The sequence below is a fragment of the Geospiza fortis genome, unplaced genomic scaffold, assembly GCF_000277835.1.
Source record: "Geospiza fortis unplaced genomic scaffold, GeoFor_1.0 scaffold590, whole genome shotgun sequence".
NCBI lineage: Eukaryota > Metazoa > Chordata > Aves > Passeriformes > Thraupidae > Geospiza > Geospiza fortis.
Genome location: NW_005054402.1, coordinates 2121028 through 2135851, shown reverse-complemented (window position 1 = coordinate 2135851; position 14824 = coordinate 2121028). Strand labels below are relative to the sequence as shown.

At 37.0% G+C, this 14824-nt stretch overlaps 1 protein-coding gene across 3 annotated transcripts in view; it reads right to left on the bottom strand.

The window, feature by feature from the left end:
- USP47 (ubiquitin specific peptidase 47) overlaps positions 1-14824 on the bottom strand; it is a 33562-nt gene that overhangs the window by 12492 nt on the left and 6246 nt on the right. For 2 of the 3 annotated variants that reach the window (XM_031061163.1, XM_031061162.1), the window contains exons 7-17: positions 14574-14723; positions 8457-8552; positions 8214-8366; positions 6641-6808; positions 4753-4884; positions 3967-4043; positions 3598-3653; positions 2948-3060; positions 1975-2079; positions 705-912; positions 175-290 (exon numbers count right to left, since the gene is read on the bottom strand). In XM_031061163.1, the coding sequence (XP_030917023.1) occupies positions 175-290; positions 705-912; positions 1975-2079; positions 2948-3060; positions 3598-3653; positions 3967-4043; positions 4753-4884; positions 6641-6808; positions 8214-8366; positions 8457-8552; positions 14574-14723 (1374 nt within the window). The remainder of the gene's footprint in view (positions 1-174; positions 291-704; positions 913-1974; positions 2080-2947; positions 3061-3597; positions 3654-3966; positions 4044-4752; positions 4885-6640; positions 6809-8213; positions 8367-8456; positions 8553-14573; positions 14724-14824) is intronic. The other variant, XM_031061161.1, reaches the window with a different exon arrangement.

The window sequence follows — 14824 nt, the reverse complement described above, 5'->3', positions numbered from 1 at the left end:
GTGAGCAGGTGGACAAACTCAGCTGTAGCATCTAACTGAACCCTGCTGGACAGGACTTGCAGCATGATCTGCAAAAGGTGCAGGCTCTCATCTGAGGTAAGGAAATTATGACACATTTCACAGTCACAATGAATGAAAACTCTTTAACACAAGTCCATAAGGACTGTAAATTACCTTTGAAATTAGCTGTTTAAACTCTGACACTGTTTGATTCAAATAAGCTCGCACACTTATTGGAGGAGCAACAGATTCAGTCTTCAGGTCGACTACGTGAACCTTTACCATGACCTCTGCAGGAAGGAGAAAAAAGAAAACAAAGTCACATATATACACAGAGAAAATTCAACAGACAAAGAAAACACATGTATGCTTGTCTGATGTAATAATTAAGGGGCTGCATTAAATACAAACAGTAAGAACTCAAAAAGCAGTCCAATTTCAGAATTACATTTTTTGATCAAATTTAATGCCAAAAAAGAAAAAACCTTCCAGTTTGACAAATTTTAGTATACCTTAGACCTGCTTCAACAAGAAGCAAAGTCAGCAGCACAGGACATTATGTAGTTCCGAATATTGACTGTAAAATCTAGGGTTTTTTTCTTGCAACACCTCATACTGAAGCTGCTTTACAGCTCTGTGCTTGTGCCATCACACAGTATAGATAAGGATAGACTAAAAGCATATATTGTAATTATATATCTTACCACCAGGTTTATAGCACTGGAAAACTTGGTCAGGCCTTCTTGTTTCCAACAGTAAGTCAAACATGTAGGTTGACTTGACCCCTCCAAGTAACAAACCCATTGGGGTATCCTCTTCTCCTTCATACGAGCGCTCCAAGTAGTCATGGAACTCATCGTATTTGACAAGGCGACAGCAGCTCAAGGGAACAGCCTCTTCTAAATCCATCAGCTGCAATGTGCACACACAGAACACCCCTAACATTAGTAACAGCTTAGCTGTGAGTTTAGTTCTTAACCTGCAAGCTAGAAGTACCTCACTGTGCGTACATCCAGGAACCCCTTGAATTCACAACAGCCACTGTGGTTTTAGAAAACGCATCACAGATATTTTGCAATATAGATACATGTTATATATGCATATATACATGCAATATATATACATGTTTCCAAATTCAAATAGAAGCCTGCATGAAAATGGAAATTTTTTGGTAAATTTTGGGAAAAGAGGGAATTTTCAAAAGTATGTACAGAGGCACATGAAGACATTTCCCAGAAGTATTTTCAGAGGAATACATTGCTTATCACCTCTACCAGGTGGCATCTCAGAGGCCAGAGGGAGTCACATCCACTAACTGTGCATCTCAAGAAGATGTTAGCACATCCCAAATACGTAAGTGCCTTGCTGGTGCTCTCCTAGCCAAAAACATACACAGCAAGAAGCAAAGAGTACAAGTAGGCAAGCAAAAATTGACGTCTTCAGCTTCCACCTGTTTGAGGAAGGCAGAGATCAACAGACATGGGTGTTCACTCCTGTTACTGAATTAGTTACCCAGGAAGATTCTCAAGAACTGTGTTACTATGTATCTAATACAAGGTTTTTACTGCAATGCCAATAAAAGTGTTCAGAATTCTTTCAATTTGCTGAGGCCATAGTGAGTTAACAGCAACTCTCACTGTCTGATTTTAAAATAAGGGTATGCCATATCATACTGCCTTTTACAAGGGCAGGCTGCATCATGCCAATCAGCAATCAGCTGATGGCTACTGGCAGAAAACTTGGTCAATAATGGCAAACTAGAACACCTTAAAAAAAAAAAGAACAAAAAAACCCCATCATACACAACTTCCCAAGAAGCAACCTCCAAATCCAACCCCCCAAAAAATCCCCACAGTATTACAAATTAAAACACTGCCATCTCAAACACTCCCACAGTATTACAAATTAAAAATCTGAAGACACAAAGCAGAAATCACTACAAACAATTTAACTATCCTGTTACACATGGCATACCTTGTAAGCTATTTCCACAGCTTCCTTCAGTGTTCTGTCCTTATGAACTTCCAATTTGTTCTCCATCATTATTTGCTTTGTAGGATGCATGCAGAATAATTTAATCTATGAAATATAAAAAGAAGAAAAATTATCATGAAGGCATTTTCAAATGTCTTTCCATTGAAGTTGAAAACACAATATCCAAGCAATCTAATATGAAATACACCTTTAGCTCTGCTTCAGCTGTGGGGTGGTTTCCTTTCAGCTGGTTATACAACTGCAGACAGAGTATGTCAAAGGCACATGAGGTATTTGTGTGCATCTGAATCTTTCTCCCAGCTGGTGTACAGCTTCTATAACCAGAACATCTCGTAGCCACAGACAGTGAGCAAATGCTCCAAAGCCAAATGCACATATGAACAATGAATGTGAAATTCCTTTTTCACATAGAGTTACACATTTTGCAATGAGAGAACTTCCTCATAAAACAATCACTTAATTCATAGATAGAGCAGCTGACTGCCACGCTTGTAAGGCACTGAGATCCAATTTTCTTTGTTACTATTAAATCTAGGGTTTGAAAAAGTTCTGCTCTTTCTGCCAAGTAATTATTTCAAATTAGTTTAAGAAACACCATTGCACAAAGTCAAGGGTCACAATATGAAGATTTAACAGTACAAAACACAATGTGCAGCATTACACATTCTTTGGAAGTAATTTTGCTTAAAATAAGTGCTAAGTTGTTTTGGTTTTAATATCAATTCAAATCCACATGCAATACATGAATTCAACAAAAATGTCTGGTGAATACCTCTAACAGAGGTCTGCACTATGTACAGCTTTCCAACAGGTGTGCAATTCGTTTAAAAGAATTGTTAGTGCAAACATTTATCACAAAGGAGCCCTTGTATTGTAATAAAAAACCTCTGTTTACAGCAGAAACGTTTCCCACTAGCAATGTATTGTTACTCAGTCCAGCAGAAATTCTAACCTTGCACGTGTTGCGTTCAATTTCACGTTGCCTTTTTTCTTGTTCTTCTAATTCTCTCTCTTTCTGTACCAATTGTTTAATGTGCTCTGGATATTCATGTGCCTCAAGAAACTCTGCCAGTAAAAACAAAGCAATAATTTTTAAAAATACAGTTTTTCCACAGCAAGCATTACATTTCCGTCTTAAGCCATTACAGGTATATTGGAGTTATCTTTCTTGCCTTTTCACCCCATTCTTTTTCCACATAAATTTCCCACTACACCATGCTCTGTTCTCTTTTATATTATTTAAATTAAACTGAAGTCAGCCTTTTACTCCCCTTGCTTACGTTATCAGCAACACAAGAAAGTGATAGTAGCAAAAGATTCCAGTACCAGTAAAGCTTTTCTGTAGCAGAGAAATACACTAAAGCTGATGACTGCACTTAATCCATTTTTACAATAAATGCAAATACTCTTCCAGAAAGTGAATTAGTTGACAATAAAAGTCTCAAGGTATCATCTATATTGTGATAAAATAAATACTGCACTTCATGCAAGTTAGTGTACTTTATTACATTGTTTCATAACAACAAACAAAACCACAACATGCAACACTTAAGTTAAAAAAAAAAACCAAACAACTTTTTCATATACAGCTGTTGAACTTACTTGCATTTCTTGTTGGATCTTTCAGTCTGTATATCAGCATGTAAGCATTTGTGGAGCTGGGGGAAGAGAAGAGACAGGTGAATTTACCACTCAGGAGACAATACTGGCTTCAGAAACTGCTCTGATTTCTTTATCTTTCAGTAAGGAGCTGTATCATATCTAAGTTATACACTAACCAAGAACGATTTTCAAAAATAAATATCACATTATTTTAATGATCTGAAACAGCAGTCAGGGTAGTTCTTACAACTACCTGAAGCACTTGCTAATAATTTTAATGTAACATGTTAGGCATATGCACCTTGGCCATTCATATCATTACACTAAAACACTACCCAGAAAGAAAAGTAACATGACAGTAATACTAACCTAGCAAAAGCACTGGAATAATATCCTCTGCTTCCAGAAGATCCTCCATATGTTTTCTTAATATCTTCCTGAGTTATCTAACAGAAAATCAATGTAATGATTATTTGAGAAACTTGTACTAATCGAGATGCATTATTTACACAAGGAAACATGGCATTACACAACACACTATATTAAAAATTCCAATTATAAAAATATTTTTGCTTATTTGCTGACTTCCAAAAACAATTTCAAAGTGATTTGGCTCTCCATTTTACAATTAATGCAAACATACTTTTTTAGTTTTTAAAGTGGGAACTTCTTAGAGACAGAGACACAGGTTTCCTGATTGCAATAGTACCTATGGATGATAGCTGGAACACCTCCATCAGCTGGACAGGTTTAAGAGCACAGTCTGGACTGTAACAGATCTACAAACACTTCTCTAAGCAAGAAATGCTCTTCACATGTACAGAAGACAAAATTTGAAATACAGCCTGGTCTGTACATGAATGACAGCTTCTTTAGGAACCATCGCACCATCACTGCCAAGGAGTACGCTCCTTTCCCCACCACACAAAAATACATAGCTACAAAAATAACAACTCTCCAAACCCCTAGAAATCAGTTAAGCTAATGAGTGAAACATATGCATATGGCAGGACATTAGGAGATGATGAAATCAAGGAAATACTTGAAATATGTATAATAAAACTGGTTTTATGGGCAGCTAAGTGGAAAACCACAAAATAGAAACTTATTGGTCCATTTATCAGTAGAAAACATAACAAAAATTACTATTTTTACCTTGCTAACATGCTGATCATTAAAGCTGTACCACTGGTCATCACTAAAAGATTTTATACAGGCATAATAATGGCCACCAGCAGCACTTCCAGAATGAACCATGACAGAAAAGAGCTCATACAGCAAAGAACTCTGTGGAGAGAAGAAAAAGGTGTGAAACGTACCCAGCGAAGAAAAGCTAAGCAAATGGTAATTTAAAAAATTTTTAAAATAAGGACACAAACCCGTGTATGTAAATAGTTGGATGCAAAGAGTGGATTTGTGTAATAGAAATTAATTAATGCAATAAAAAACCAGAGCTCTGCTATGCTAAACTTTACTCAGCAGTTTGTAGCTACAAAGCTTAGGTCTATTTGCCATCACTCCTCTCCATACTTGATGTTTTACACCCTTTTTTTTTTCCATAGATAAATGGATAGAAATAGAGGGCACTAAGCACATGCCTTCAGTACTGCATATAAATTAAAAAATAAAACTGAACCACACTGATTCACAAGTGTTACAAGGATATTTTTAGACTATGTAAAAGAAACACTGTATGTTCTCAGCATATCTCACATCCATTATTAAGATATCCAAACCAAAAAGCTTGGCTTGACAGCTTGTTTGCCTTGAGAACAAGTAGTATGAAACAACTGGCCAACACCTGGACATCCCACTTGCATTATAGACACATTAAAATATTCTGGTCTTGTTCAGTCAAGTGACTAGAATTAATTTTTTCATCATTTCCAACTAAGACTGACAGTATTCAGAACATATACCAAAAACACCCTCTCAAATGGTTCAAGGTAAATACAAACAGGGCCAGATGTGAAGATTAACATGCAAGTCAGCCTTTAAAACTGCTCCTTTACAAAAGTACCAGCTGAAGCCAAACAGCTTTCTACCAAGACTGAATGAAAGCTAGTGGCCTAATTTCAGATGAGTTCATTGAACAACAATACATGAAGTACATATTGTAGACATTACCATAAAATTCAACATTTTCCATGAAAACTCAACCAGGTTCATCAGCAATCTCTACCAACCCTGATGTCCCACAGCAGGATTGCTGCTATCCTGGACTGACCTGCTATTTAATTCCTTTATATTAAGATGACTGAAGGAATATTTAACATTTAGACCCTTGGCTTCATCTATGAAACTGATCAAAACTTCCCAATCTTCTCCTACTACTCTGCAAGATGCTTTTGCAGCTAAATCTGGTAGACCTTTGACAGCTGGCCACAAGTAAAACCACTGCTCACAAGGCAAAACAGGTCTTCAGTTTTAAGGGTCTGCTGGCAAAACAAGTTATTGGAAATTCTCAGTCTGACAAGCTGGGAAGACTTTTATGTATCTCAGGTGAGCTCCAAATCAGTTGAATTTTTTGCTTTGTTGTAATGTCAATTTTTGAAAATTCAAATAAACTCACACACTTCCAACCTCTCACCTCACCTTCAATGTCAGAATTAATTATATATTTATCATTTACATTTGTGGTGGGTAGACCCTAGCCAAGAACAAAGCATCCCTCCAGCCAGTCAGTCACTACTTCCCTCAAGTGGGATGGTGGAGAAAATCAGAAGAGCAAAAGTGGGAACACTTGTGGTTGGAGACAATGACAGTTTAATAGATAAAGGAAACATACAAAAAAATTAATAGTGCAGCGATGCAAAGGCATTACTCAGCACACACCCATCCCCTTCCCCTCAGCAGACCAATGCCCAGTCAGTCTCTGAACAACAGCAACCTTGGAAAGCCCCCAGTTTTCCTGCAGAGCATGACGGTGCCCAGCAGGGAATCTGGCATGGAATATTCTGGTGGTGAATGCAGGTCAGCCTTTCCAGCTGTGTCCCCCCTTCCAGCCTCCTGCCCATCCTTCTGAGAGCCAGTGTTATCATACCTTTTCACTGCCAGCTTTAGAGATCCTCTCTGCTGCACTATTGCTTTCAAGGCAGATTCCTTCATCAACTCCATCATCATTAGAAAAATCATTGCTCATCTGATCACTGTGACAACTGCCTTCATTTTCAGCTCCACTATCAGTGCAACTCTCAGTCTGAGGAGACTTCTTAAAAATAAGACATACACACTAACATTATACAACATTACAAGCTACATGGAACAGGAAATAACAGTGTTTGTGAAATGAAAAAAATCCACTCTATGAAGCAATCAAATTCCTCAAAAACTAGAGACCTCTGTAATTCAGCACCAAGAACAGACTTGTTTCTGTTGGTGTCTTCAGTCCACCTCTTCAGTGTTCCTGGGCTTTGTGTGCAACTGAACAGTAATTAGGAGCTTTCAGATTTGGCAAAGTTATATTTGTTACTAGCCTATTCCATTCACTAGCTATCCCAATTCAGTACCTGGAAGTCTGATACTAAAAACCAATCTGTTGTAATGTGGCCCTGTTAATCAGAACTGACTGAAAATATTTTCAGTCACATCCAAAGACTTTTTTTTTTCATTTCAACTCACTGGACCTAGCCAAGGTATTACAATAAGACTGATTAGTTCTGCTAGCTTAACAGCATGGTGTCACCAACACTGTGAATGCAGCTCACTCAGTATAGTCATCTCTTACCTGATCCTCTTGCCTCTGGATAATTGTTTTGATTTTCTGACAGTCCTTAATTTTATCTGAGTTCTGTTCTCCCAGATCAATCTTCATTGTTATTTATCCCACTCACTCTGAGAGGTATCAAATTGTCTACATGGGATCATTCCTAAGACAAGGGTTTGTAGAGAGCCAGAAAAGCCTCTCCATGTGCACATCCAGGCAGTATTTCTCTTACACCAGTGCAAGCCAACAAATGTTTTCAGGAATGAAATTAGAGAAATTACTTTGGTCTTCAATGCAAAACACACAGTAAATACTTCTTGGTGAATGTAAGTGCACAACATGAATTTTGGTAAAACCCATAAAGTAAAAAGCCAGAAGACTGATGGGAAAAAATAAAATTTTTAAAATCTTATTTCTACAGTATACACTAACTACATGGTGATTCAGAGGGAAGAAATTAATTATTAATGATTTCTGGACTAACTTCAATATTCAAAGTTTTGAAACTTTACATCACCTCTTATGACCAACACAATTCAGACACAAGTTTCAGATAAATCTTCCCTTCTGGAATTGCAGTATATATAGAAGCCCTGAGACTCCTGTCTTTAAATCTGTTGACTGAAGATATAAGAAATCTGAAAGAGCTTCCTTATGGAAGCAGGAACCCCAACTACAGAGAACACATTTGTTTGCAATATTAAAAAAAAATCCATATGGACAGACTTAAAATCTTCAAATTATAGCACTAGCATGGCTAAAGAACATTATATGTAGATGAATAATATTGTTAAAATGGGTTTATATTGTTAAAATGGGTTTATAAGACTAGAATTTTGATTTTCTGAATGAGAAAGGAGAAAGAACTTGAAGGAAGTTAAATGCTTTTCTCTGAAACCAAATACCTTACCTCATCTTCGACATCAATAAAGACACTCATGTCCAACTCCTCTGGAAAAGTCATGCGATCATTGAGTTTAATTCTGTGCATTGTGGTATAATCAAAGTCAAATCTCTTCAGCTGTAATGTCAGCAGGTACGGAAAGTGCAAGAACCTCAGGCCCTAAGTGAAACAAGGACAAGATTATGTCCCTGTTATCAGGATTGGTGTTTATTAAAAGTAATTTTTGCAAATCATTTGACCAGTCTTTACCTTTCTTGCATCACATTTCTTCTTACATCGCTCACAAAAGTACTGATTTGGGCCATCAAGGATCTCAGGTTGAATGAAAGCATGCAGTGCTTCTTCCTAAGAATAAAAACACATTACCCCATTTTTAAAGAGTGTTCACTATGCATGTATAAATTTACAATGAGACTGCAAACACATACAAATATTTCATTTAAATCTACCACCAAAATTTGATTGACAAACTTTGGTACAGATACAATATTTAAGTACATGATCAGAAATCAACATTTCTACACCCAGCAAAACCACAATTACTGTTAACTGTATCTGGTTCAGTATTTGATGAATCCAAACTGTCTTTGGTTCAATAGTTACATTTACTCCTGTTACCTTGCACATCACATTTAGTCATGTCTGTAAAGTCATCTGCTGTGAAAAAGAGCTTATTTTTAAGCCCTGCCTTGTCCTTGTTCTCCCAGAATTTTGAGATGATTCTTCTGCATTTCTAAGGAGTTTTTCTCAAAAGAGCCAATCTGGTATTTAGAGGGGGAAAGAGGAAGCAGCAGAAAAAAATGTTACTCAGTGCCCTGCATAAAGATAGCCTTAGTCCTGGTTCTACCAAGGGTCAGGAAACTACATTTGAAGATCCTATTTTTAAGCGAAAGCTGGGGAAAGGACAGAGGGAAGAGTATTTGAGTTTTGCTCCCAAAGGAGTGAGAATCAGATAAGGTCATCTCCTAAAAAGACAGAAGTAGTTTCCTAGCTAAACCTTATGAGGCATCTAAGCAATAACTGGAATTTTGTCTTCTGAAAGCTGCCTAGTTTGGGGTAGTTCAAAAACCCCCAAAAGTTCTGTCACTAATGCTTACACCCAGGACTTCAATGATTTCTATTTTGCTCCTCACTACAGCAATCAACATTCAAAATACAACCAAACTGACATAATTTGCAGCAATGACACTGCACATTAAGGTGTAAATACTTGAGAACCAACTTGTTCAAACAGAATTCACTAGGAGTACTGAGATGGGTTCACTGAAGAATTTTACCCAGAGATGTTCAAAGTTAAAACCTATGACCCAGTCAGCTTGCAAGCCAATAGGTTCTGGGTTTCTGAACTCCAAGTGGAAGGCAGAAGTTCTCTGTTCAGCCATGGAGGTGAAAGCAAATACAATTTGCAACATCATTTTTAAAACCATCATCTGTTAATGAAGGTCTGTGGCTGTTCCCCTGAAGTTCTGAGTAAGTAAGAAGGGGCTTAACTGGGCAGAGTAAACTCGGCAGTCATAACATGGCTGGCAAAGAACCTACGACTGGTATCTAAATCGTGTTGTTTGGCAAATCCCACTTTGGGAACAAATCAAGGATATGCCAAGTTCTTCACAAAAGTCCCCAGTTCTTCTCTCCTCCCTTCTTTCTTTCCAAGAATGGAGGCCATCAGCAAGAACAACAAGTATTTTCCAAAAGCTCTGTTGCTAGTCTAGGAGAAAGGACTTTTAAAAAATGGACTCTATTCCAGGTGACAACTATTCACAAATGAAGGATCTACCAAACTCCATAAAACAACTGTACAGTGAAGGCAGTCATCTCAGTTTCCCACTTTTTGAGCCAGCCAGAAAGGCTTTTGAACAGCCTGAAATCACAGCTCTTGGGCAGAGACTCCCCAGACATAGGAAAACATTTTAGAGTTTGAAATGAACTGCTGTCTATGTCTTTACTTCCTAAATGCTACAGAAGCTGAGTTGCTTTTTACTCCAGGGCCACAGACAGCTAGTGTTTAGTACAATTATGTACTGAAATGTAAGAAATCTCATTCTAAAATGTAAGAAAAAAGACTAAACAAGTTAGAACCTGCTTTAAAAGAAAGCAGAAGAAATGAATTGCTGTATTTTGATTATTATTCACAACTATTTCAGCAAAAGCAAACAAAGTTAATGGTCAACACAGAAAACATGAATCAGAAAACACCACATGATGACATCATAATCAGTGACAGAACTGTCTTGTGAGCCAAATACCAGTTAAGGCAAGAAAAATATATTTCAAGTGTAAGAAAAAAGTTGCAGCTCATGTATCAACATGAATATAAATGGGATTATATGGAGGATGGGACATAAATTATTGTGTAATGCTTATGCAGACTCATGTGATGTGCAATTTAACAAGGAAAGACCCTACAAAATTTTACATAAGGCAAGAAGTGATGATGCTTTAGACCCCTGAGAAGGCAATGAAGCATTATTACATCACTCTTGAGGTTTCACTGCTTAGCACACATAGTGAGCTGTGCTTTGAAAGGTCTGATTGAAGCTCCTGGGACCTCCATTACTTTTGAGCTATATATATATAGCCATGTATTTTTCAATCCTTGGATAATCACCATTGCTGCTCCCCAGGCTGATTCTCTTCCCTCTTACATCATCTTTACACCAAGGTTAGTTCTGCTGATTAGGAGGTTTCTTAATACACTTCCTACTCTAGTGTAGTTCACTGCTCTCTGCTCTGACAGTTTACTCAGCAAAACCAGGGGCAAAGCTGCCAAGCTGCACAGCCTTTCACAGCACACATCCCCTGCCCTGCAGTGCCACCAGAAGTCAGTGTTACCTCAGGAGTTACCTTCAATGTGGCAGCTCTTATCTACCTTTGGAGTCACTGAGCATTTCCAAAATCCCCTACACACACACTTCAAAATAAAGCTTAAGTGATCAAGCTACAGATTAGGGTGACAAAAGCTATTTAAACTTCTTTCTAGTTCAAAGAATCAAAAGAACAATACAGGCTGAAAGAAATTTCTGGAGATCATCTGATCTTAATCCCTTGCTCAAATCAGGTCAAACTTTAGGCATATTGCCCAAAGCCTTGTCCAGCCAAGTTCTAAGTGTATTCAGTTTTTAATATTCTAAGATTTCTATCACTTAGCACACTAAAATGCTGTAACAATTCAACCTAATTATTGTCGGGCTTAAGAGAAGCACTGCAGACAACTTTCCCCTCCATAAAAATGCGTTATGATCTAGTCAGTAGTTCGACAAGTGCCATACTGCAAGCCTTCATAAATGTGCAAATTTGTAAAACCTGTGAATAGGAGCAGTAGGACCTTTATGAAGCCTTACACAACAAATGGCATTTAGGCAAAACTGCTGTTGGAAAAAGCTAGAAACTAACTGCCATCTCAGGTTTTCAGAGTTCATCAGTTTTCCAATGCGCTCAAAGAGTATGTTCCATGAAAAATACAAGACCTCGTTGTTACTGATCTAGCCTTAAAAACAAAGAAGGAATTATCACATCATCCATATTCTGCCTTCAACAGTTTGGCAAGGACACCACAAAGCAAGTTCACATAAAGTTCAAAGTAATTTCTGCCCTAAGAAGGACTACTTGTACACATACTTACATTCTCAAAAGAAAAGCTATGGTACAAAAGATCTTGAAAACTAACAATACTTAACAAAACACAACTGCATTGGCTACACCTCCAGAATACTTGGATCATTACTAGTTTTCTGGTATTGCAAATCAACTCTCACTGTTTTAGTATCATAATTTCAGCATCACTGCTAGTTCCCAGCTGCGTCTTTTTCTCCACTGCTCATCCTGCAAAATATATTTTTTTACTTCAAAACATTTCAGCTTATGCCTAGTGCTGTTAAATTCAAAAAGACACTAGTACCTACAAAAATCAGAAGGCGAATTGTTGCTCCTGTTTACCTCCCTGAAATAAGCCAAATGTTTTTATGTCTGGATTTCTACTGACCTCAAGAAAAGCCTGATTCAGGGGTTTTCTGACACCATACCCTTGAACAATGCAGATTACATAAGTGTTTTTTTCAGAAACCATCTTGTGTCACACACTGACAACATCTCAATGCCCCAGAGCTGCCCCAGTGAGTTCACAGCTATGCTATATGGAATTGGGGGATGGAGTGGAAAATCAGAACAATTCTAAATGCAAACCTTAAGACCACACTGAAGAATTTCAGAATTAGTTCACAGTAGGAAATAAAGAAAGCATGACATTATCCTTCCCAGTTCTTCAATGTCCCCATGCATTGAGAAGTAATATACATACAAATTAATGCAACATTTCAAGTATCTGCATTTCTTTGGTAATACACAATGTCAAACAGTGGGATAATGCTCTTTAAACGGCATTCTACAGATTAACCTTATTCAAGGCTCATCCATCCATTCTCTCTTATTGGAAAGTAATGGAAAATCACTTACCTCTAACTAGAGTTCTTTGAAGGTAGTATCCTCCTTAGATCCCCTATCTTGGGTTGTGTCGCCTGCTGCAAGTTCCCTCAGGAGCTGACTAGCAAGGTCTAAAAAGTTTTACATTCCCTTCCATAAGCCCTATTAGCGCATGTGTGAAGTTTTTGATCTCTCAGACCCTTTTACCTACACCTACTGAATCACATCATCTATGGATCAATGGAGGATACTACCTTCAGAGAATTCCATTTAGAAACAGGCGATTTTTCCCTTCTCCAAAAGCAAGTATCCTCCATATCTCCCCACTGCTGAAGACTACAGAACTAAAAATTACATCTGCTATTGTTCATACATATGCAGGGAGGAGAATCAACTGAATGTAATCAGAATAGGAATTGAAAAAAGCTCAAAAATTGAAGCATCAATACAAGTTGCAACCATGTAAGTTTGGGTAACAAAAATCTTGAAACTACGTTCCTCAATGTAGTGAACCCAGTAAATGCTGACTGAAAGGAAAAATATCATGTGCTATTAAAACTAATCTGAACTTTAAGTCCTTATTCATTCAAGTTTTGTTTTTACAAATAGACAAAGTCTTTTTTTAGCATTGCATTACAGACTTGCCCATTGAAGAAAAAAACCTTTCCATTTAAGACATATGAACAATGCATTGTTAAATGCAGAATTAAACTACATGAACTGAATAGTTTTCATTATTTTTAATAGATCATAAAAATCTAATTATTGAATAAAAATTACAACAAATAAAATTTAGTTCAGGCAATACTGCTAGAAATTAGGGTTAAAAGATGAAAAGGGAAGCCATCTGAATAAAATATCAATCTGCATTAAGACAGCTTCCACTAGCTGGACAGTTCCAGAAAATTTTGATCTTAGGAAGAATTTGAAGGACATTACTAACTTGAATTCTTTTCACAAGACCAATGTCCCTCACCTTTACTACTTCTCAAGACTGATATTTAAAGTTTCAAAGTATAAAGTACTTTGAAGCTATACTATAGTTTAAATTAATTCTAACAATTCTTAACAGAATTACCGTTAAGAATTATGGACTATTAGTGGTTTAAAAATATTGCCAGCACACTAAATACAGAAGAAAAAATACTTTATGTTTAATAAACAAGCCAATTACACAAGTATTTGTTTAAAACAACCTTTACTGAAAGACTTGTTTGATTTATTCTTATTCTTTCTCACAACTCCATCCATAGTATACGGTGGAATTTCACAGTTTGTAATACTTTTTTTTTCAGGGTGGAAAAACTCAAACAAACGAACTTCCACAGATTTACTAAGCAGTAGTTATGCTTGCCAGCATCAGTAAAGCTGGAGCAAAAGAGACTACAAACATTGATGTAGAACAAGATTTTTGAATCATCATCAAATTGCTTATTAAAAGGATATGGTATCTAAAAAGTGACCTTTAAAAAGCACAGCAACAACATGGCAATTAAAGTAAAAATTTCATGTCAATGTTCTGTTCTTTCACTAACACTTTCAATAAAGCTATGAAAATTTAGCAGATGTGCCAGTAAAAAAACCAACCCAAATAAAACTTTGTGATCTCATAAAAATCTCTCAAGTAAATGCTGAAGATTTTATCAGGAAGAAAATAACTGATTACTGCAGCCCTAAGGCAATAAAGTTGCATTTCCCCTCCCCTTATACATGCACCAGTAGGACTCATCGAAGGGCAAAAGAAAAAAAAACCAAAACAAAAAATAAACCAAAAAGCCAAAAAAAAGAAAAATCTTCTAGAACTTGCTAGCTGGTTCACTGCACAAAGACGAACACCCCAAGATGGAGTATCTAGGATGATACTTACCAGGGAACCAATTCTACCACTGGGGCATTATGTATTCTATGTGTGTATGGATGCACTATTAGGACCATAATAGTACACACCACGCTAGCAAACGCCTGGCTGGAGCCATAGGGCCGGATGACCAGAGGGATATCCAGGTACGTGTCGATTCTCCAGCCTTCATAGCCACACTCTAGGCACCTCACATAGTCCTTCAGTTTGCCTTGGTACAGTTGATTTATAAGATCAGCCTGAAACAAACAGATCCAGCAACAGGGATTTAAAAAAAATGACCAATATCCTATTATTTTGGCTTTACAAGAAAATACATTCTTGTCAATTAAGTCTTAAT